The 24,970-nt window shown below is 43.8% G+C and overlaps 2 protein-coding genes across 3 annotated transcripts in view; one reads left to right on the top strand and one right to left on the bottom strand.

The window, feature by feature from the left end:
- Nucleotides 1-24,970, top strand: part of LOC128299676 (ATP-dependent DNA helicase DDX11) — an 81,089-nt gene that overhangs the window by 11,649 nt on the left and 44,470 nt on the right. The window lies entirely within an intron of this gene.
- The window catches only part of LOC128299677 (activating transcription factor 3), a 56,101-nt gene that overhangs the window by 7,064 nt on the left and 24,067 nt on the right, over nucleotides 1-24,970 (bottom strand). Inside the window, exons 3-4 of one of the 2 annotated variants that reach the window (XM_053035701.1) lie at nucleotides 9,901-10,404; nucleotides 1,680-1,805 (exon numbers count right to left, since the gene is read on the bottom strand). In XM_053035701.1, the coding sequence (XP_052891661.1) occupies nucleotides 1,680-1,805; nucleotides 9,901-10,041 (267 nt within the window). In that variant the 5' untranslated portion in view covers nucleotides 10,042-10,404. Of the gene's footprint in view, nucleotides 1-1,679; nucleotides 1,806-9,900; nucleotides 10,405-10,854; nucleotides 11,348-24,970 lie in introns of those variants that run through there. The other variant, XR_008287308.1, reaches the window with a different exon arrangement.

The following is a 24,970-nucleotide window of genomic DNA, read 5'->3' as shown; positions in this document are numbered from 1 at the left end:
GAATCGAATTGTTCTTTTCTTCTTTACTTGATATTTTTGTATGCAAATGTGTGTGCGGGCCAGGGTGAGTGCGAACGTGCCTGGGGTTGACGATTGGTTCGGTGTGCCACGCAATGGGGGATGCGATGGGCCGAGTGTGGGGTGCGTAGGGTCCGAAATGTTGGCTCTCGTACGTATTGTCGCACTGTGGGCGTCGAATTTGGTTTGGGTCGAGATGTTTGCGGTCGTCTCATCAATCAGCATTTCGTAGCGCAAAGTGCGACCGAAGGGTTGACATGGGAAAGGGAAGAGGGGTTGGTATGGCTTGAAGAGAAGTTGATCGAGAAGTTGAAATGCAAACAGCTCGCGGATGATTGACCTCGGTGAGGGATTGTTTCCGAATAGTGCGATCTTGCACTGTGGCCGGAAGCACGAGATTAAGATGCAAGAAAGAGGCCTCGAAGCATTGACTTTTTGGTATGTAATGAATCATGCAAAATTCCCATTTACAAATTTCTCCCTAAAACAATACAAAACAAATGGTATTGTGTGCGTAAAAAAACCATACACACGAATCTTCGTCAGGATAACAAATGGATTTCAAAATGCCAACACGAGGATTCCCCTTCGGCGCGAAGGTTAATGCTATTTGAATACCAAAATATGCTAAAATGCTTAACGGGCGCTTGATTAATCGAAGCCCCGTTGGGGTCGTCACTGCCAATATTCGTAATTATCGTCATTAGTGATTGAATGGAGAACAAATTGATCGCTTCCTACCGGGTGTCAGCTCTTGATTGCAGGCTATTCAGGGGGAGTTCGCGAAAAAAAGGAATACAAGGAAGTAAGACTAACGAGACACAGGGTATCGGAATTTGAGGTTAGAACGAGGTAGTTCCATTCAATGGGACAGCAATTAGAGAAATAAATCTTTCTATAATTGCTTTTAAAATGATCTGAATGATTCCAATAAAGACATTTTACGTATCTACGGGTGGTGTATTTGGTAGCGACGCAGGTTCCACACGACAGGACCGCTTCCAAATCCCATCCGGGTCGCTTCCCCATAGCAAGGGGAATGACTATCCGGCTACGTGGTACAATAAGTCTAGAAAGCCAGAAACAAGGAGAAGACACATCCACAGGTGGGCTTGAAATATTTGATCTTCAATAGAGTGATGCCAACTAGGAGATCTCATAGATCCGAACGTAAGCACATAGTTGATCACTCCACAGGTTTCGAGATCTTCGAGATTAGTAACTTCGAATAGTGCCAAAATATACATATTCAATAACATCTCCATGAAACGTTGTGTGTTACAAACAGCAAAAGAATATTACCATCTACAACGAGCGATGGAGCGAGGAACCTCGATTTCTATATTTGCTGTAAAAGTAATCGGCAAACAGTCCCACTCTCTTCCAAACACTCTCTCGCAAACAAATGTATTTTTGTGGGTCGTTACTGTGGCATTGTTTGCACTATTGTGGTTGGACTCGCCAAAAGAGGAAAGCTTCGTTCGGATGGTTGGTGTGTCCCAAAACTGATGGTCGCCGCGTTGTGGATGTTGTTGGTGTGTGAGTTTTTTTTATTATTAGCACTTCGCAAAAAATCCTTCCACCTTCCTTTAGCACTAGGGAGAGAGGTGTGAAAGAAGAAGGGCAGATGGAGGGTTTGTTTTGTTTCGCAGTTCATTTACCTGTTGTACGCTCGGCGTCTTGCCGGTGTGAAGGTGAAGTTGTTGCTGCTGGGGTTGATGTTGTTGGCTGGCTGGCGAGTCCAGTGGAGAGTCGGAGCTGTTGGAATGGCTGTCGTTCAGTGATGTCTGCGGGGAAGGGGTAAGAGAAGAGGAAAGGGTACATTAATAAAATTTTAGAAAATATCTTTGAATTATGGGTTATTGTATTAACCAGCTACAGGATAGCGATGATCGCAGGATGTTTGCAATAAAATTTCATGAAATATTTCACGAAATAATTCAATTCGAGGTTCGACACCCTTGCATGTTTGGTTGTTTGAATGGACGGTGGGTTCTTTTGTAAAACAACTCTATTTTGCGGTGTTTATCACATTAAAATTGTGTTTTAGTGTGTAGAAAAATGTTATATGGCATGGTTCTTTCGCGATCAGCCTCACTGGTAGAATAAAGAAGCCTCACATCACTTCACCACACGTTTCTAGCCCCATAATTGTAACCCACTCCCAACTGGGAAAACACAATACGCCAATACATTTCACGACATATTCTATGGAAATGAGGGTTACGCTGCCGGTGTGCGTGCAAGAAATAATTAATCAACGGTCATTTTCAATGTGCTTTTGTTTTACGCGCCGTGTATATGTTGCCTTTGCCTCGCGCTAGCGGACTGTCATTCGAATTGAGTGGTTTTGAGGAGAGGTGCAGCTTATCTAAAGTAACGCATCTTTAATTTTAGCAAACAAAAACGGTAAATAAATAAAACGAAGCACAGCAAATCATACAATTCCGGGGGTTGGGACTGGAACGGAAGCCTGCTTTTTTTTGTAGGTCGATGTATTGAAGCTGCCATTGATACGGTGATAAATAGGTGAGGTGGATTTCCACCGGTGGTGGAAGGTGCCCGGCTAAAGGAATTCCCTTTCGGTTCGTTGACACTGCGGCTCCACTGAAGTCGCGGTCCGAAAAGTGATGGGTGTGCCCCGGGTCGTTATCAGTTCGTACGAATCGGGCTTGTTTAACTGCGACCAACTGAGCCAATCGGCTCTTCCGGGCCGGATATGCTCGCCGGAACGGAAATGGGCCGCCTTTTTGGGAAATCTATCATCCGAGCCGTGGATCGATGGCCGATCGGCTTCGGGACGGGTCGGCAAGTTGTGGTACATAAATTAATGCTACATTCAACCTTGTCGGGCTGTCAAACACGCTTTCCACCTTTGGGCTGGCCGTTGACGATGTTAATGATATGCTCTCTCGTGTTTTCTCTACAGCAACATTAGTTTCCAAGTAACATTACTGTGCGAAGAGCTTGTAGAAATTAAAAAATGGAAGCAAACCTTACGTTAGGAATCAGAGGAATGTGGCGCATAGTTCACCGTCTGGTAACTTTGGTAGTGTTTGAAAGATTTCTTTGCTATCTCTCCATCATATCCGTCTTTAATTTTTCCAGCAGAAATCCGGCGATTAAGAGGAAAGATGTTCCGCAACAGGAAGGAAGCTTCATTGTTGTAAGCTATTTACGTACAACAATATATGGTGGTGTGTTGCAAAGGTATAATGCACGCGTGTTTGATAGCACCCACAAGCGTGTGTGGAGGGAAGCTACTCAGGCCGGGAGCTCACGCTCATTAGGAACTTCACGTACAGAACGATGCAACCGCGATGGAACCGCGGAGGAATGGTGCTGTCGGCGTAATATCATTGCGAGCTAGCGAAAAATTGCCGTCAGACACGCGGGGCATGACACAGAGGTGTGAAAAAATCCAACCTAACCCAATCCCTCCCCACAAAACACACACGACACTAGCTGTTCGTGTTCCCCCAATCAACGCAAAAAAGTAAGGTTAGGAAGGTAATAAAATCTAATACAACATTGTTTCAAACAAGTCCCCTGCACGGAAGCGTGTCCCATGGGGCAAACGAGAGGAGGGTTTATTTCGTTTGATGGCGGCGCCATGACTGGAACCAAGCGCGTTTTTGTTCGTCCATTTTCATTCCAAACGGCAACCGGACCTTAAGTTCGCGCTGTCGGCGACGGAAGTTATCGAAGGGCATGGTATGGGTGGTTCCGCCTGCAGTTGCCGACCCGTACGGTGCTTTCCCGCGTAGGTAGGTTCTAGCGAAAGAATGCCGATAACGATAGGGCAGTAGGGTTGGGCCCCGCGTGTAATTGGAATTACACTGTGGAGTAGTAGCACCTGCACCGGTGTAAGGTGTAAGACGTACTTGGGTATGTACTTCAAACGGTTGGAGGTCGCACCATTGAAAGGGTCAGGGTTGCTTCTATGATTATTTTGTCCGTTTTGTTATTGCATTATTCTCTTTCTCTCTTTCCTTGCTCTTGTTGCCGAAAAAAAGTCCAAACACGCATTCACATTAGAAAGGGTTCGTGTGTTCCGTAAGAACACTATGGCGCTTACTACCCACGAGAAATGGCAGGTGGCAACTGTAGAACCTCACGTCTATTAGGAGATCTACAGTGTGGTAGGAACTGTTGCATGTACCACGCGATTACGCGCGTGTAGGAAGATTTATGGACTCCACAACACATTCCCCACCGCAGTTACTGCGCCCATCTCACGATCGAACGAAGTTCCCACTCGCAACCTGAGTGGGTGTTTGGTTTTTAAGGTTCAAAGTCGTCGGAAGTAGGTCCATCGTGTGGAGCCGCACGTATAATGGAGACGCTGATGGGCTATAACCATCATGGTCGCGGCAATTTCCTTTGAGCTTCATCAAGATCTAAACCCCAAAGTGACCCGCTCAATAGAACTCTAATGCCTTTATACAGCGAAGCAAGCGTTCTAAGACCTTAAAATGTTGTGTGATTAGTATACCCAGCATGTGTCTCTCTATATGGGAGAAAAGATAGCAGCAGTCTGGACAGTGATTGTGATTTATTTGGGCTCGTCTTGCTAGGCCATTCCACGTGTATGGATGTATGTCGTGATCTGTTTCCATTCATAATTCTAAAAACCTCACTGAATGTCTCTTCTGCCTATTGTCGAATTCATAGTAGCATTGGGTCTGCAGCGCCTTTGGGTAGACTTTGAACGAAATTCCAACCTTTACCCACAGACTTTAAAATGCTCTGGATTTAATCAGCTGTGGCATGATTGTCGCGGTACATACATGGTCAGCGGCGGATCAAAGGGTAGGCGGAGTAGGCGGTCGCCTGGGACCTCGTCGTGTTGGGGGCCCCAAACAACTTGTGCAGATAGTGTGATTTTTGGAAATTTAACAGCAGAGTTAATTTATAGCACAAAATCTAATTAAAAAGGTAGAAAATTGATCGAAAATATCCTTCGTATCTTTGAATTTTATATATCCTTGGTTATATAAAACATTTGTTTCTATTTGATTAGGTATATCGGCCTGGTTACACGGCTACGCAAGAGAAGTATGCAGTTTATTCAAACTCCTTCTTCTTTATCGGCACGACATCTTCAGGATGCTTAAGCCTACCATTATTTGTGTTTTTTTTTACTTTATTTACCCGTAGGATAGTCAGTGCTGCGTACGGAGGTTTGGTGGGTCAAATGAAATTTTTCCGTGGTCCTGTCTTGTGCAGATCGACTGCGCTACCAATACACCATCTGGCCGCCCCGTGAACCCTTATATGCCCTTTTACTTCAACCTATTCATGTATTCTATTTCTTGAACTTTCCGTTTGATATTACAACCTCATGGTTCTTGGAATACTATTTCTGTTTTTCTTGAATATTACTTATTCGAAGCTGGATTGTAGGTACAGCTTATGTCCACCTATCCCACACTGTCCAAATACTTCATCATATCTCCGTGTAGAATACTGTTCAAACTACATTGTTGTAATCTCATTATCATTTGCATCGTTGTTAGACTGAAATTGTTCAAAAATTTCCAATTCTAAATCCTTACGGTTGGAGATCAACACTGCGAAATCGTTGATCTAAATTAAAAAAAGAACACGAAAGAAGATACTTGAAGAAATCAAGTATGCATTGATATAAAAACGATTTATTCAGTGAAGAACCTATCATAGTAGTCTTGCTAAAACATTGTCGGGCGTGCTGAAAGCGGTCTCGTTTTTTTGCATTAAAAACTCAGTTTGTTTGAGAAAAATTAGTGAGTGCTTCGTGGTGTTGTATCCCTATAATTGGCTACTGACTATCAAATTGTGCCTGAGGAGCACATAGTGTGTTTCATACTGATGTAAATGTGTAAGTGTAAATGTGACGAAATGATCGCAAGTGTCTTCACAATGAGCGAAGAGATCGGCCCAGAAATTCTTGGATTTCTTGACGCACGGACAACCGACCTAAAATTGGAGCATCAAATTTAATACGCGAAATTTAATCGAACGATCGGAATTCACATTAATATGTACAGGGCCACGAGAGTTGACAAATTTGTCCAATGACCAAATAAACTGGGCAACTGTGAAAACCACTATGCCGTAGCCGCGCACACAATTGTTTTCAGATTTCCGATACCAGGAGAGCATGTTTTTCCAGTGGTAACATCTGCAGCTTGGGACAAATTTGCCCATCACAATTGCTATTGCATACTATCAAACACGTGAGAACGATCGCTAATAAGTAATATCAATAAAACTGAAAGCATCCTTCACCTCGCTCAAATTTTCCGTCGGTTGGTACGAAATTCCATACAAAACCAGCTGTTTTCCGATTTCCGATACCAGGAAAGCATCCACGGAAGAGGTAGCACCTTGTACAGCAATTTTGGTCGAAAACCGCCGAAAGGTATGCAATATTTAAACACTAACTTTCCCGTTGGTCGTGAAAAATTTCTTCGAAAACCGCCGAAAGGTATGCAATATTTAAATACTATTTTTCCCGTTGGTCGTGAAAAATTTCTTCGAAAACCGCCGAAAGGTATGCGATTTTTAAACACTAACTTTCCCGTTGGTCGTGAAACATTTCTTCGAAAACTACCAGTTTTCGAATGTATAGTACCAGGAGAGCATGCATGGAAGAGGTAGCACCTGGTAATTTTGCCCGCCTAAAGGTATGCAATGTTTAAACACTAACTTTCCATACAAACCAGCTGTTTTCAGATTTCCGATACCAGGAGAGCATGATTTTCAAGAGGTACCACCTGGTACCAGCAGAGCAAGATGGCGCCCAACAATTCATGAATAGGTTCATGAAATTATTTCATGAAATATTTCATGAAAAATTTCATGAAAATTTCATGAAAAATTTCATGAAAATTTCATGAAACATTTCATGAAATATTTCATGAAAAATTTCATGAATGAAATATTTCAAGACTGAAATTTTCATGAATGAAATTTTCATGAATGAAAATTTCATTCATAAAAATTTCATTCAAAAAATTTTAATTCATGAAAATTTCATTCATAAAAATTTCATTCATAAAAATTTTATTCAAAAAAAATTTCATTCATAAAAATTTCATTCATAAAATTTTCATTCATAAAAATATCATTCATGAAAACTTCATTCATAAAATTTTCATTAATGAAAATTTCATTCATGAAAATTTCATTCATAAAATTTTCATTCATGAAAATTTCATTCATAAAATTTTCATTCATTAAAATTTCATTCATAAATTTTCATTCATAAAAGTTTCATTAAAAAAAAATCATTCATCAAATTTTTATTCATGAAAATTTCATTCATAAAATTTCATTCATTAAATTTTCATTCAATAAATTTTCATTCATGAAAATTTCATTCATAAAATTTTCATTCATGAAAATTTCATTCATAAAATTTTCATTCATGAAAATTTCATTCGTTAAAATTTCATTCATAAAAATTTCATTCAAAAAAATTTCATTCATAAAATTTTCATTCATAAAAATTCCATTCATGAAAATTTCATTCATGAAATATTTCATTCATGAAATTTTTGTTTCATGAAATATTTCATGAAATAAATTCATGAAACTTTTCATGAATTGTTGGGCGCCATCTTGCTCTGCTGGCACCAGGTGTTACCTCTTGAAAAACATGCTCTCCTGGTATCGGAAATCTGAAAACAGCTGGTTTGTATGGAAAGTTAGTGTTTAAACATTGCATACCTTTAGGCGGGCAAAATTACCAGGTGCTACCTCTTCCGTGCAAGCTCTCCTGGTACTATACATTCAAAAACTGGTAGTTTTCGAAGAAATTTTTCACGACCAACGGGAAAAATAGTGTTTAAATATTGCATACCTTTCGGCGGTTTTCGAAGAAATTTTTCACGACCAACGGGAAAGTTAGTGTTTAAACATTGCATACCTTTAGGCGGTTTTCGAGCAAAATTACTGTACAAGGTGCTACCTCTTCCGTTGAAGCTTTCCTGGTATCGGGAATCTGAAAACAGCGGGTTTTGTATGGAATTTCGTACCAGCCCATGGAAAGTTTGAGCGAAATGAAGGATGCTCTCCGTTTCATCCATTTTTCTTAAACTAGTGAACACTCTCACGGGTTTGATAGTACGCAATGCAATATTGATGAGCAAATTAATTCCACGCTGCAGGTTATTTCACCTGCAGCGCAAATTTATTCCTCCTCTTGAAAAACATGCTCTCCTGGTATCGAAAATCTGAAAACAATTGTGTGCGCGGCAACGGTATAGTGGTTTTCACAATTGACCAGCTGATTTGGTCATTGGTCAAATTAGTCAGCATTTTGTCAACTCTCGTGGCCCTGCACCTAATGGATCAAAGAATGCTATAAAACATGATCAGTTGTTGAAAAAGTTCAGTAAGTAGAAGCTCACCACAGGAATCAACCGTTAATTTTTATTCATCGCCTAAAACATCGACGTGAGCGAATGATCATGGAGGTAGTCTTTCAACACAAAAACTTGACCTAGCATGTATGACAGGTGATTACCCCTCACAATGCGTCAGAGAATGAGCGATCTCCCGCCAGGATATGCAATATGCGGCATATTCACGTGGAGTATTTCGATTGAATGATTTTTTCTCTGCATTCCGCTCCATCTGGGGATCCTCCTCATTGATGACGGCACCACTATCTGTGTTTGTCCCCGTGCTCCATGGTCTCGGCTGTCTTCCTCGACGACGTATCTTAAACATACCATGAGTACAACCGGCTTCACCCCGTGGAAACAGGATCGAGTACTGTAGTGGACGCATGATCTGGTTAGTCTCATACACCGGCCTTAAGGATCCTGTAGCACGATGTTGCAGCACAATCTCCCGTGTATATTCCGTGCTACCGGCGATGTCGTCACAAACACACATGACCCATCTTACCTGCAGTCGGTGTGTTGTTCCGGAACTGGTCAATATCTGGTATACGTGAAAGGAGGCAAAGGCGCAGTTCATCGCGAACAGACATGAGTTCATACGTATGACTGATTAGGGGCAGCCCAGCGGCGGATCAAACGGCAATAGGCCCCGTCTTACTGCGCTTTTCGCCTTGTCTCATTTCAAGCCCCCGCAATGTCCCCCTTCCCTCCTGCATCGTTTTAAAAATTAGAGGCCCCAACTAGATTTCCGCCCTGGGCCTCCAAGGGGATTGATCCTCCACTGTACATGGTGACATACCGCACAATGGTAGCTGCTGTCTGAAGGAGACCAGTGTACTGTCACTACAGTGCTGACTGCACCGTGATGTAGTAAATTAGATTTTATTCGTTGAGTGATTTTTATCGGTATTTGATTGAATTACCAGGGGACCGCACCGAAGCCGACAAGAATAACAAAGATTGTAGTAAGCTAGCGTACCGTCTAGGCGGACGCACACACACAAACACAATGGGAGTTCTCCTTGGGTCACGAATGCACTACATTGTATTGTGGTGGCGTCGGGATAGGAGAAATGAACGTTAGTTAATCGTGTAGATGGAATTCATTGCGGAGGTGTATTTAAGATGTTATCACTGACATTTCCTGCGTTGTGTAGCATGGGTATGCAAATGAGTTTCTTCGTGGCGTATAATACCATAGTCTCATTTACTCGTAGCGTACATAACCAAATACACTGTATGATGGGAAAACACTCTACATGGAGGTGTGAGGAGTTAGCAAAACCGTACGAGAGAATAATTATTTTTAAACTGTTACTTTATTTAGTAGTGAAGTAGCAAACTCTCGTACTCTAGATTAATGGTGTACGAGACTATGTGGACTTAGACTTAATTGAATATCAAATGTTAGAGATAGAAATTCTGGGTAATTCACGAGGTATCAAATTGTTAGAGTAATGGGAAAGGAGTGTGAAACTATTGAGCTCACCTGTGAGTTGTTCACTGGGTACGAGTACTCGAGCGGATTTGTCATGGCCATAAGCGAGTTCAGGATCTCTGGCGTCCTGGGTGTGCCACCGTCCATGATAAGGAGCGATGGCACGGTGAGGCTGAGGTTTGTGTTGAACATGTTGTGTTTTGTTGCGTGTCGATGCTTAACAGCGCTGAGGCGCTGTAAGGTAGTGTTGCTTTTAGCAACTCCCGGCTAGCGTAGAGCCGTTGGATGACTAAATGACGGGCCGAATTTGATTCTCCCGGAAGTTTAAGTTGCTTTTTGTTTCGTTTGACGCAGTTCGTATATCGTTTGTATATTGTTGAGTGACTTTTCTCAATGCGTTGTTTCCGTAACGCTCTCTATATGAAGTCGTTTGTTCGTTCGTTCGTGTGTTATGTTTTACGTGGCACTTTTACTTCGTTGCAACCAACCAAATGATTCGTTACAGAACAAACACAAAACAGAAAATCATAAAATTGTAAGGCTCACGGACCGTCACTAAAATAAAGCAAACAAAGCACACAAAATTAACAGAATAAATTTAATCACAGATATTACGAATACACTTTGCACTCTGGTGTGTTTGCAGCAACGGACAGCTCTTTGCTCTTGGCGCTGTTTACTTTTGCACTATGAGGACGCTCCCACTTGCGCACAGCGTCAAATGGTTCGATTTTGGAACGAGGCACGTGTTTGTATGCGTTTGTAGTACACTGGTATCGTTTGTGTGTGTGTGTTTTTTCCCAATTGTTTGATTAGCTTTGTGCACCACAACTGCGCTTAAATGGTAATGTATCGGTGTGAAATGGTGCTGCCAGGAGCACAAAATATAAGTATCGTGTGTTGATGCTTCCGCTTAGTATACGGGGTTGTTTTAAATAGATTTGTATTGTATGTTTAAATATGATTGATTGTACATTTTGTATATGAAAGTATTGTTGCTGTACATTAACTTAAATCACAATATGCTTGCTGCTCAGCACCAGCCGTAACTGACTGAAAGACTGATTTGCTTTCACGATAGCTCTCGGAGCCCGGAAAACGATCAACGGTCGATAGAATACGATCAATCTTAACGATCGTATGAATTGTACGATGAAACGGCACTCTTGTGTGGTTTGTCACAGACTAGCGATTGGCACAGAATATTACACATCCCAGTCGATGCTCGTTGCTTGGCGGCACCACTGTTCTGATTTTGTGGGTCGAATGTTTTGCAAACAAATAGTTTTTGCCCGAACCAGAATGTTTCCTCCAGCGAATATGGAAAGGCACTAGTTAATCGTTCACAAAAAGTCTCAAGGCGATCCGTGGCTGCACTCCTGTGCACTTTCGTTTGCTGTGCCGTAGGATTGATTGATTGATTTATGCACTTGTTGTTTGGTCGCGGTTGCAGGAGTGTCCGTGAGTGTCCAGCCAGCCCACGAATCCGGAAGCTTATCTGCAAACGAAGCAAACGAAAAAACTCGGTTAATGATAATTACCAACCGGCATCGAAGCGGTATTATGGGTCTTGTGATGAACTGTGGTACGAGCGATAATTAATTTGACTTCAGCTGGCCAAAGTTGGGTTAAGCCAGAATAGAGAACGAAGAAAAAAAAATGCACACACACACACACAGAGCCGAAATAACAATATGCGTTCAAAGCCGCATCTCCATCGGACATTGAGGATGCGAACTCTCGAAGGCGTTGGGGCAGAACGCCCTCTCAGCGATTGTGAGACTGCAGGTTCAGGTTGGTTGGCGTGTCGTTGTTTGTTGGAGGTCATAAAATAGATTCTAGTAAAGCTTGGGACGAGCCTCACCCACTCACACTGGAACTGTGGCAGGCAACCGCACTGGGAGGATTGAAATGAGCTATGAGCTTTCAAAGTGGACTTCCCCCACACCCCGGTAATGGGCCAGTAGTGTCCGGAATGGATCTCGTTCTTCCATAAACGTAATGTCAAGTCATTATTCTCTATGTTCGCCTCACCCTAGACAGCGAGAACAAGATATAAGCTATCCGTTTTTTAATAGCCCAATTCATGCAGATTTAGCCATTCATTTCCTTCCCATTTGCCTGTTCGTTGGATTTCGCTTCCTTCAGGAACTGATTTGAGAACCGGGTAAGAAGACAGTGGGGGAAAAAATTGCACAAAAACATCGCACCCACCATGAGCTCAGGGAGCGTTCCGAACCGGTCTCGTGGTGGAAGCCTGAGTGCGCAACGCTACTGAAAACCGTTCGGTACGAGATTGAGGTTAACTCCCTGGGAGCCCCAATCCCAACGCCTCCATGTTCCGGACGTGCCATGTTTGGCACAAACAAAACAATCGGAACGGTCGGCGACTGTCAGAGCGGTGTACTACTTTGCACCACGAGTGGCGCCCTCTAGGCGGAGACAATCAGTAACCTCTCCCAGGTGGTGTGTAGATCCGGACTAGCGGCGAGCGTAGGTTCTCGTGCGTCTTGTGACAGATGGTCATAGCGTAATGTACCATACCGGGGTCAAATAAATCAAAGAGAGGGAAAGACAGAGACACGCAGCTGCTATATAAAGATGCAAGATGATTATTCCAAGCGTACTAACCGTGTAATTTCATTACAATTTTACAATTGTTTTGAGGGTTTAGAGCACCTCAATGCAAGCTGAGCAAGTGCAACTTTCGCTTCCATATGCTCAGGTAGAACTCGGACAACATTCCCCTCCACCAAACTCGATTTAACTGAGCTCCATTTCTTCGTTTGCATGTTGTTGGGAACGAAAAACAGCGATAATCGCCTGTTTATACGAGTCCCCGTGTTTGGATGATTAATTATACGTGTCGACTGCTTGACGTTGAGCTGATATTGAGCAGGTAACTGTTGTGGGGCAGAAACGATCTGGAGTTGATCTAGCTTGACGCTGAAAACGTGGCTTCGTGTAAACTTTCCAAGCAATTGTGAACGTGTTGTTATTGAACATTTGTTTCATACGAGAACTCACTCGTCTTAACTGCTCGTGACGTTTGACGGTAATAGGGGATACATTTTGCACCAAGAAGACTGGTCATTGCTAGCTAATGTATCACTGACATGGCTTGGCTAATTGAGTCAATATGATTATAATCGAAGCAAATAGAAGCGATCGGCTTATGTTATCATTGCACTCAATTTGTCTTCCAAAACACGCATTGTCTTTCCATAGCCACCATTTCAATCAATGCAAGTGCGGTGCCTATACCTTTGCTGTTCCACTTTCCATTCGCTGCATGCATTGCACTTGCGTTTCGTGTTTGCATCGGAAGCATCGACCAACAAAAAACGGCGGAAGAAAGAGCAGCGACCGAAATATCCGATAAGCGACCGAAAGTGTCCCCATCGTATGAATGGCCATTGTGTTGCACTTGTGTTGCTCCGTCCCAAAACGGGATAGAGTAAAGGGCCCCGCTGCTGTGTGGAAGGATCGCGGATTTAATTTATTGTCCCGTTGACTCCATACGCGTCGGATCAGGGACAGTGTGTGTAGGCGCGTGTGGCGAATTTGCGCAAAACGAACGCGGGATTGTAATTTACGCAACGCATTCTTACGGCGCTTCGGGGCGTGTGGCGTTTGATGCATCTCTTTCGACAGTGGAGCGAAGGGAGCGAAGCAAGCGTGGCAAGGTAAAAGATATTAACGGTGAGTTAGTATTTCGAGATACAATAAAGATTAAGGAAAAAAAAAACTACTAAAAATAAATACAATCACATTTACCACGTGTTGGTTTATTTATTTAACGTACAATGCATTGCGAAAAACGGCACTGGTAGATAATGCAGTAAATCATTTTTTTGAGTTTATAAAAATAGCGAATATTTAGATGTTGTTTAGCCGATGATGGAACAGTCTATTCCTCGCTCACACGCAGTCGAAAAAGTAACTCTAATGTGTACGTCAAGCGAAATGAAAGTGCACTCTCGCGAATGGAAGGTGGTTAGCCATATGAAATTTATAAATAAAATCCGCTACAGAGCTAAGCAGAAGATAGGCATGGGGTTAGGAATGGGAGGGAAAAGAGGAACCGAGTGGGAGGAGTGGTGCGTTGTAAAGTGCTTTTGGTGGTTTACGAAACCTTACAGACCGCTTGTCATATGACCCGCATCCGGGGCGCGTACAATGGCATACGCAAATGATGTCGAACAACAACAGCAGTGCTAGTAGCTGCGGCAAACATTCATTCACACTTCCGTTTTCTGTGCTTATATTTCTTTGTCACTGCTGTGTTTGTGTGCAGTGTCCGTTAAAACCTGCCACCTGTAGAATTCGTTCGTGTAAAATCTGAAGTTTCTGGTCTTCTGGACAAGATTGAGGTCTTTAGAATTGCTGAGCCACACCTGTGTTTTTACACAGCTTGGAGCACATTTTATTCGAAGCCGTAGCGAGCTTGAAGTGTTATTTTTTTGGAAGAGCTTCTTCTTCGCACAAGAGAGAAACCTTCATTTGCATCCATTCGCCGGTGGTCCCCACTTGTTCGAGGAATGGAGTACGTGAAGGCGTTATGCAAATTCCGATATAATGCAGTTTTTATTGCGACAGAAAATGTGTGCATGCACATTCGGATGGGAGCGTATCGCATCTCGTACCTACGTCTTGTACGAATATTTTGTCCGCACCCGGCCCCAAAGTAATGTGGTGGCGTCTTCAGGCTCTGGCTAGAAAACGCCAAGCTGGATATTGGCGAGGGAATGTTTATTTCCATGGCAACTCCAATAAAGACGGCACATTGACGACGACGCATTGTCGCGTGAGCTGGATGTTGATGGGTATCATAATTTAGATTGTAAAACGTGGCACACGTTCGGTACACGCTGTTCCCGACGCCGCATTTGTTTTTCCTTTGTTTGGATGGTTTTTCCCCAACGTGCTGGAGACAAGTGGAGACATTTTTCAACCATATTTTTTTAGTAGCGGAGATAGGGGTTTACGATTATGTCTTGGGGGTTTTATAGTTTCCTTCGCATATCGTTTCGAATGTGAAGTTTGATGGGGAGCACTCCCATTACGACGAATATCTTCCTGAAAACATGTCTTTGTTCGAAATCTTCGCTATTATTATGACATTTCCTCGGGAACTCCCCAATAGCGACCAAGACGCATAAGGAAAAAACAAATATTTCTTCACTGTATGCTTGTGCTTTCAATGACATGGCAACCTCTGGTTATTAGTTTTGTTTCCAAGCGTTACGGCATATTGATACTTCCACGCCAGAGTGACATCTTCAAATAGGTTCGCAATTTCCAAAGGCGCTTTTTTAGTGGTCTTCAAGAGGCATGACATTGAAAATTTGTCTAAAAACAAAACCTCTCTGTAACTGTGCCGTTTGCTCCACCAATTAGCAAGACAAAAAGCTGCTGCCAAATAAAGTAGCCAATCCCCGGTAAAGCCGGTAGATGAACTGACATAAGATATTCCACCGCAAGAGGGATGCCGTTGTGGTTGTGGAATGCTTGCTTGTTAACCAGCTAGAGCGAGCAGGTTAATTATTCTATGTGTCAACCGAAGGACAATTCAGATAATTCTGAGGTCCTGATGCACTTCTACCTCAATACGCTTATTTCAACACTTAAATTCTTGAGATAAATCAGCCATTAGCTCCAAAGACCATCATCGGAAGGTGTCGATGTGTCGTGTGCGGATGTGTCTCGATAACGTTTTTATGATGGCACGATAACTTGGCAGAAGTTCGGGCGATGTTAAGTAGCAGTTCGAGAGACCCTTGCGGTCACGAATACGCAAATGCAATTGTTTTTTTTTATTCTCATCCACCTCCCGGTTAGGGTTGGCCATCTTCCGTGATTGCCTTTTTAAGATTGCAATCGGTGACTCGTGCCAAGTTCGAATTTATGATCCGATCGATGAACAATGTCTAGCACAGTGGCAACCGGAATAGGCTGGCAGACAAACCCAGCTAGCTGCGGTACGGTCTTGATTGGATCCTTAAGACGTGTGACATGTTGACCATCCGAGGAAGCCACTTGTTAGCTACCGAAATTAACATGGCGACGACGGTTGTGGGAAACATTGCCGTCGAACATCGGTCGCTGATGTCAACAGTAGGAACGTGTTTACAGACCAACTTTTTGGCAAAGCCGAGCCGTTCAGGCGGCTTCTTTTGTACAGCAGTGGTCGATGCTTCTTCGGACACGGTTTTGTTTTTGGTATTGAATGGCAGGAAGACGTGCGAGTGTGATATGTGGAGGGTGGAGCTCTTCTGGCCGGTGGAGAACCATTGAAACCATCCACTTGGCTACCGTTCACCGTGGATAGCATCGACGAGGTACCAACGCGGTAGCAATAATGGTTTGTCCATTTTGGGGAGGGATGTATGCTCCCCGGTGGAAGATTTCAAGCCGCCAGCACGGTGGCGGAGCTTACCGTCCGACCAAAAAACGCGGGGCAATTTAAAAAGGCCAATATCTCATCTTTTTATGCGGTCGTAAACCGAACTATCAAGCTGAGCATCGAGTGGTAGTGTCTTTTTTATATATTCTTCTTCGTTTTGCCGTACTGCTGCAAGAGCAGCACCGGTGTGGCTTTTTCGAAGCTTGATCCGACGTTTTTTATGCGGCTTTATTGTGGTGGTGGTGGTGGTGGTGGCCACATTCGCTGCTCCTTTTGGACGGTAAGACGCAGTCGTAAGGTATGGGTCATAAAATCTTCCAGCCTGTCAAGGTGACTGGAGGACTTTTGACCTGTCCCTCCAATCTCGGTCTTTTCAACGCATTCCCCAAGAGACTCTTGTGTATGAGCGCGTGCTTTTGGGGGGAACAACTGAAAAAGGCACATGTTTATATTTAAAATTATCACCAATCTTGAAATCAGGTGTATGGTGCAGTTTTTGAAACTTTTAATTTTAAAGTATCGAATTTTTGGAAATGCCATAAGACACCGAACACCACGTACAAGAATACATGCCTTCTGCCACCCAAACCGATCTGGTCGCTCGTTTGCCAAATGATTTTCATTCCAAAACAACAACGACGCTTAATTATTGCTATTAATTTTAATCAATATCACCTCTCAAACCATCTTCAGCCCTTGTCATCTTCCGATGTGTGAGTTTGCTTTGCATGTTTGTTTTTTCTTCGGCGAGTGTTGTGCATTTCGGGTTAATGTATAACAGCACATCAACGACGATTGGAACGCAACGGTCAATGTTGTTGCTGACTGTTTACTTGATAGCGACTACTCCATTATGTTCTCGCATTCTGAGGCTTCTCCTGCACGGTTCACAAGACTGGCCTGTAATCAGTGAGTGAGGAGTTGGAAAAATGTCCAAAAATCTGCATCCACTGTCGATCGGTTGATCCATTGCAACAAACCCCCATCACAGCATGCAAATGGCGCCGATTAATCTTCAACCTCTTATGCTACCTTTTTCTTCTTCTTGACCCTGGGTGTGTGTTTTTTTGTCCAACCGATTATTGATTTCTTCGTTTCGATTCCAGTTTGCGTTTGATTCGTTAATGGATCCGCGGAGGAAACCCGGAATGGAGCTAGAGTGCATCGAAGTGGATTTTTATGATCATCGACAAAGCCCAAGGAGAGAATCATAATTTCAGATTGACCCTCGAGCTTAGATCGGTACCACGTTTCGGTGAGGTGTGGTTGAAAAACTGCATTCATCGGGACAAATTGTTGCTCGCGATCGATTGAACCGTTTAGGTTTAATCGTCGCTTTCCACGAATCCAGATTTTTATATCCGTCAACAGGGGTCTAATAGCGCTCAAAGGTGTTCCAATAATTTGTCGTTCAACGATATCAACTGCAAAGAAAAAGTTTGCCAAAGTAAACCTGGCGCCTTGGGCCTTGCTCGCCGTCTTCATTTATGGCACATGCCTTGGTTTCCATTTACATGAATTCAAATTTCACCCGCACCGATCGTGGATATTTCGAGACACGGGTCTTGATTGCTAACGATCGCGTGCAGACGCATTAAAATGCTGCCATGATTAATTCTCCGTTTGCTCCGTTCGTCACTTGATTTGCACTGGTTTGATCACGCTAAAATGCATTTATTTGCAAACACCATGAAGGATCCGAACAGGACAAAGTGGTCGTAGCGATGAGTTTTATTCACGACAGTTAACCGGCGATCGGACGGATTAATTCGAACAGATCGCGGTTGTATGCACCGGTTATGGCAATATTTAGAGGTGAGCTTTTACGGTTCGCTCGGCAGATAATCGTAAATAGCGACTAATGGTAGCTTTTATGGAGGATTATGGCGAAGAAATAAATATTTAAAAACAAATTTTATTACACCACGAATCGGTTGTCCCAAATCATAAAACGTTTCAAACCGGACCAGGCAAACTGCAGCAGATTTTCCTTGTGTGTCAAAACATTCGTCCAAAAATAAGCAACAATGCAGTAACGAAACCGTAACGTATCTTCTTCACGAAGCAAAACACTCATCTGCATGCTCAAAAAATCGAAAATCGATGATAAATGAACTAAAAGCCTGTCCTCGGTAACCGGCCCGCGTCTCAGATTCATGCTTCATCACAACAGCGCAAGAAAACATTGCTGGCCTCAGTCGCAACACAATCCAGACGAAATCCAAAACGCACATTCAGTTGATGGAACGACGCCACATCGCCATCCGGGTCTCCAAAAAATGATGGAACCAAAGGGAATGAGGGGAGGCCCGTACCGCTTGCAAGGAGGACACAAAAGAACGGCAAGACGACGACCACGAAAAAGCGTACACCCAAGAAGCTGCGCAAACAAGGAAAGTTAAATATCCAAAAATTCGTAAAGCAAAAGAGAGATCCATGAACAAAAAAAGAAACCCAAAAAGTATACGAAAAGCAAAACCATCTCCATCTCGCGGACACAGACACGGTTTATCTCAGTACGGTCGCGCGGTCGAGATTCAAGATGGAGGGACCTTCCCCCATATTCGTTCATTTCCGATGCTGGTGCGTTCTTTTCGTTTCGTTTCTTTTTTTCCATTTGGGAGGGGAGGAAGACATTTCGGTTTGACCTTGGAGTAGCGGACATCTGGCAGAAAAATGGTACTGCCAGAGGATGCCAGGGTGGGAAAATTCGAACATTGACCGTCATTGACAGAGTGCCGGGAAGATGTCGTAACGTGGATGTGTGGAGTACGTCGACGTTACCGCGTCGGTGTTTGAGTCTTCCTGCCGAAAGACCACGCTAGAACAAACAAACAAATGGAACCCCTTTTCCGCTTCGAGCGGCGACGATGGAGGATTTTTACATGTTTGAAGGATCTTGTGCAGTCCGGAAGGACGAGTTGGGTAACTCAGGCCAACTAGAAATGGATGGCGCACTGGTCGTAAAGTGGTTGGAAGCCAAAGGCAACCTAGGGAAAGAGTTTTATTACGATAGTTTGGAACGACATGAACACACTCTTCTAAGACTTGACACCCTCGATTAGAATCATTTATGATTGCCAGAGATGAGTCACCTTGGCATCTTGAAGGGATCTCCAACTCGGAGATCGAAGTTTTGTGTGGTTGTTTGGTTTTTGAGTATCGATTGTGTTTCCGCACAATTTGCAAACCAAATTTTTTAGTTCATTGACACACCGTCAATGGAGTCCCGCCACTTCCAACCGCAGGTTTTGTGGGGCTACATGCGGATATAAATGGCCGGAGCTGTGTGAGCTACTCCTTAAGGTTTTTCGGATGGAAGCTGAAACCTCTCCCCGGCCCGAGACACCATTTATGTCACTCTTAATAACTCGTGACGGGTCGGGCCGGTCAATTGTACGTACCGTCGGCTGGGCTGAGGAGTTCTCGCTCGCTGTAGCCGCTGTATCTGCGCTTGATCTGCATCTGAATGGTTTGCCGTCGGTGGCGCAGATTCTGGCCAGGAAAATATTTGACACTTAAAAATTGCTCTCGACTCGGCTGAACGTTAAACGGTGTGCAAAGTTTTCAAGTGCTCAGCCAGCTCAAACGTTCCCCGAAATGAGGTGACTCTAAAAGCGACACCAAGCGGACCGTGTACAAAACGCACCATTACCACTGTGTGTTGGAAGACACCACTTGAGGCACTGCAATGTGTGCGAGAAGCATCGGAAACACTGATTACGAAAAATATGCCAAACGGAATGGAGGCCTCAGGGCTGCCATGCAGATGCCATGGAGGGAGTGTAGTGGAGTGCATGGTAAATAAATCGAATTGACATCGTAATCTCTTGTGTGCGGGAAACAGGATTTTACCAAAAATGACAAGAAAATGCTTTAAAATAAAACATGGCAAGAATTACTTCTTTGGAAGGGTCTGCCAAGCCCCACCAGGGAGGCCGTAAAAACGTGTCGGAGTGCGAGTGAAGAAGGTGTAAGAATACGCTATGTTTCGGCTGTGTCCTCAATCGTGAATACTTAAGCACCGAGATAAGTGTATTTTCTCTGATTTCATTACGGAGCTTTTCGACCCTTTTTTTTGCTGTTAAAACAGCTTACCCACGGTGCCGTGGTATCTTATTATGCAAAGTGCGTTCTGTTTTGCAGATGTTTAACACCGGTGTGAAATTCAAAGCAATCAAGATAAAACTGAGTGGTCGTCAGGAGGTATCAAAATTCATTAAGAAACACCTCACGTAAATGAATCTTCTTGAAAGCGCTTGGGCAAAGCATAATGCACACGGAACCCATCGCGATCTTGGGAAGAACTCAAAACCCTCGGATAAGAAGATGTTACTTTAATTGCATTATCTTAACCGAGCATTAATCTCCCAAAAAATGCACCAAACTCTAGGCAGCAGATTAACACGTTCGCACCTCGAGGAAAATTTACAAGATTCACCACCATGTCCGATCGAACGCAGCACGGTTGAAGGGAGCCGGAGGTACTCGTTCCGGCGTGTGTGTCTCGTTGTGGAATGCAAGCGGCAGGCACGGACGCGTCGCGAGCTAATGAAACAGTAATGAAAGCCGCTAATTATGGCAACATGAGCATGCGATAGTGACGGCGGCACAGTTGACCCAAATACTCGCGCATAAAATTGACTCGCTGCACCCACACGTCCTCGGCGATCGATGCACCGATGAAAGGTTTGTGTCGCTTTACCGGGTGGCCAAGGAAGGTAACGGATGGGTTACACTTTTTTTCGTCTTCTCCCAACCTACCAATCGCTTGCACGTTTGCATATCTGCAACGATGGCGGGATAGGCGCGAACTGCAAGAAATTCTTGGAGTTCCACGGTGCATTTCAAGGTGTCGGTTGGAGGAACTCCATGGATAGTTTGAAGTTTGGTGGAATTTCTCGAGTGTATTTATAGGAGTAATGAAACAGATGTTAGAGAGTAAGTTTTACGAGTATGTCCTGTGTAAGAGCATCAACATTTACCAGAAATTCCATTGCATTTTTATTAAGATGGGCAGGCTCAGCTCTTGCTTCATGTCCATGCAACAAAGTTATTGAGTTTTTTTTAGTTTAGTAGTTTTTTAATACTATGTAAAAAAAGAACAAGACTTAAGAAATCCACTAAGAACCGAGCTAGAACGGAGAGATAAACACTGCCAGACGTTACGAGTCGAGGTCCTCCGCAGCGTTTGTACTTGTTCCCTAACGGCAGGGGGAAAAAAGCGAAGAACGTCAACAAAGCGGCCTACTCCAAACGGCATACATCAAAGCGATCGTTGCGATCGTCGTGCCGGCAGGCAGTACAGCGGCGTGCCTCCGTTCAGGGTCACCAACGTTTGCCGATGGGTCTGGTTGGTGATGGGAAAATAATCAGCACACAGTACACCCGCGAGCAGTGCGGCAAAGTGTCGTAAAACTCTGAGCCTTCGATGGCCGAAACCGACGGCGAAACCATTTCGTGAGTTCCGCCCGAGAGAGGAAGTCGTATCGCGCATTTGTTTGTTTGTTTAAGGGAACTAAGGTCCGGTGGGGGCTGCGATGTGAGCGGGGTATTCGTTGATTGTCTGCATACATAGGTCTGAGGAAGTACCCCACTGCCAGGGTAGGGTAGGGCACAACCAACCTGTATGATTTTTGGTAGACCTTCGTGTGGTATGGGAAGATTTTTTGGAAAGTCTAAAATGGAAGCTCACGATCGTACTCCAGTGCTTGCGAGTGAGACGAATGCAAGTGCAACTGCGACGAATCAATTGAGCTGCGACACCGCAACACGCAACCACGCGACTTGGTTGACTCGCGAGACACAACCAAGTTCGCGTGATCGTTTAGTTGCGCATTTCATTTGAAAAAAAAAAACCGTTGTGGTGGTGGAGTACGGTCGGTTGAGATTTATGTACCTTTTGCATCTCCAAAATCTACCGCCATCTCCGATTCGGGAGTTTGTTTGGATTGGAACCCATCGGGAATGTCTCGATAGGCCTTTGTGTGTGTTTATTCGCATGAACGGCTTGTGGAGCCTGTATGGTTTGGAAGTTTTCGTATGGGAAGCGGCTTATGAAGGTTAAGGTAAAGAAAAGCTTGAAGCTTTTGGTCAACACTCCACACATTGGCATTGTGTGCTCGCACCAGTGTCTTATCGTAGAAGAAACGATTCTTTTCATTCTGTTTGTTGACAAGCCACTAATTGCTCGTGTAAACGATGCTGTTGACATATTAATACAATACATTGAATGGGTTTGAAGAGAGCAATATGGATCCTGAAGGCTGATTACGGGTCGCCGCAACGACGCAGGTGACTTTGACATTTGACTTGCCACGGTACACGCTGCTCCCCTCTGTCAGCTGTCGTCCCTACTGTGTTTGACAGATGAATAGTAGCCGGCTGGCGGCACTTTATGCTTCACCACGCTTCTCCGTGGTCGGGCCCTTGATCGCGGGCGTTAGAAGGGTTTTTAAGCTAATTGTGTTACGTTGGCCGACACGGGGAGGGTGCGCGCACAGTTTTATGACTGTTTGATGTGGCGTATCGTGGTGTGCGAGTTGCAGAGAACAGGTTCGCCATAATCCTCGTTTCGATAAAAGCGTGGGCAATTAACCCATAAACCACAACGGATTAAACACATTAAAGAGGCATCGTTTGCGAGGAATTGCTATTTGATGAACCGTTCGTAAAGCTACAGGGTTTGATTAAAAATCAAATCGATAATCGGTACGTGTTGGTAGATGTCCTTTATTATTGCAGTAAATCTCCCCGCATTGGTGACGTCCAGCGATGCTATAATTAGACACCATTAAGCGTATTTGTTTTTGCTAACGCCGGAAGTGAAGATTCACAGGAAAGTCTTCACCCTGACGTTAAAGTTATGGATTTTACTGCTCACCTTTTAGGTTCAATTGTCTGCCTAAATGTGACTCGAAAAATATGCCTCTTTCGACTAGACATCTTGTCGGCGGTTTGCGTATATTTTGCTTGATAGTACGCAAACCACGTGGTGCGGGTGAACCACGTTTCAAACCCGATATGGAGGAAACTATTTTTAAAATGTTCCGAAGCGCTGTACGGGATTTTTTTTTCTCGCTCGCCTACTCGACAGTTCCATCTGTGCAGTCAGTAAACGGTTTGCTTTTTTACACATGACGGGCAGCTTCCGGGGATTAGAAATGGGGATGCGCGGTACCGTTGACGTTGTTGTTCAGCGTTTTTTATTGGTATTGATCGATCGTGAAAACCGATCTGCTATCCGGTTGGTGTAGGTTGAATCGAAAAGCAAACATTGTATGTATGGCCTTCAATGTTGGGTATTGGGAAATAAATTTCAAATGGATTTACCGAGTGTAGCTGTCGCGTGAAAGTTAATGAACGTTTTGAAGAAATGACTCGCATAAGCCACGAGCAGTTTTAATAGTTTTCGAATGAAAACGAATCCCTGCAAAGACACACACTGTCTCTCTGTGGCGAAGGTCACAAACGCACTTTAAAGATGTTGCTTTTGTTTATTCGGGGAAAAGTCAACAAAACGCAGCATGTGTTGATGTTTTGGGACGCATTGTGAAAGGGAACATTGCGTTTACCGGTGACCTTGGGAAGATAGATAGTGCTTTTGAAGCAAGAAAATATTTTAAGGTTTTTCATTGTGCAAGTTTGTAGTGAAAACATCTCATTGACGTTCTTAACATCCGATCCAGAAATGAGTTTTGATGCCATAAATTTAGCAATCAATCAAACCGGAAATATGGATTGTACAAGTGGTATGTTTGCGACCGTCATGAGAAAAGAGGGCTCGAACTTAATAGATTCAATAAAAAAGATTACATATTGATTAGAGAGTGATAAGATATTTATGGCTCTCTCGTACGTTCGTATCATTAATTCAATAAATAGTTTATCTATCTATACCTATGTATCGAAACTAGCGTGCTGGAGGATCGAAACTGGAACGTGTTAAATAAGGGTTCCCCTTCATCTCATTATTTTGCAATTGAAGTCATACATTGAAGATCGTAGTTTGGAATGTCATTTAAACAGCCTCTCCAAAAACTTGCAGAAATCTTGAACTCCGAGACTTTGAACGAAGATATCAGGTTCAAGTTATTTACTCAAATTAATGTCCCAAAATTTAACTCTCATCAGAAAGCATCATCATGGACAGTAAAGTAATTGATGTTGAAAACAAAATGACAAAAACACACACACAACGCACGAAGCCATTTCTTCCAGTGTGGCCCAACAGTGGAATATCTCCATTTGCAAGCTGTCAACGGTCGATCGAATTGGCTGGCCGGTGGAGGCGCGCCACATTGTCGCACTTGTCAACAACGCACCGCACGCACACCATCACAGATGATTGGCGAGCCACAGCTCGCAATGTGGAGCTGAAGCTGTGCCGGTCACATTTGGAGACCTCCCCATCCCCATCTGCCGTGTTGGTGCGGAGGTATTTGTGCTGAGACGCGCGCCCTTCGGATGTGGGAATTTTAATCGAATGTCACATGTTGCGCGTGTTTCTCTGGCCACCCGGCTACCATCACACCGTTTCGAACATGGGCACGCTCATCGTGGCATGGACGTTCCTTGCTTTTCTATGTGTGAGCTGCTTTTTTTGTTTGTTGCCTTCTTCGCTCTTTGCTGGTTACGCTACCAGAGCCGTTGTGCCCTCTGGCCCCCTTTTATCGATGGCGGTATCTTTCAAACGTCACGTGCTGCAACGGAGTG

The sequence above is a fragment of the Anopheles moucheti genome, chromosome 2 (genome assembly GCF_943734755.1).
Source record: "Anopheles moucheti chromosome 2, idAnoMoucSN_F20_07, whole genome shotgun sequence".
Taxonomy (NCBI): Eukaryota; Metazoa; Arthropoda; class Insecta; order Diptera; family Culicidae; genus Anopheles; species Anopheles moucheti.
The sequence above is the reverse complement of the archived record's forward strand: the minus strand, read 5'-3'. Positions and strand labels throughout refer to the sequence as shown.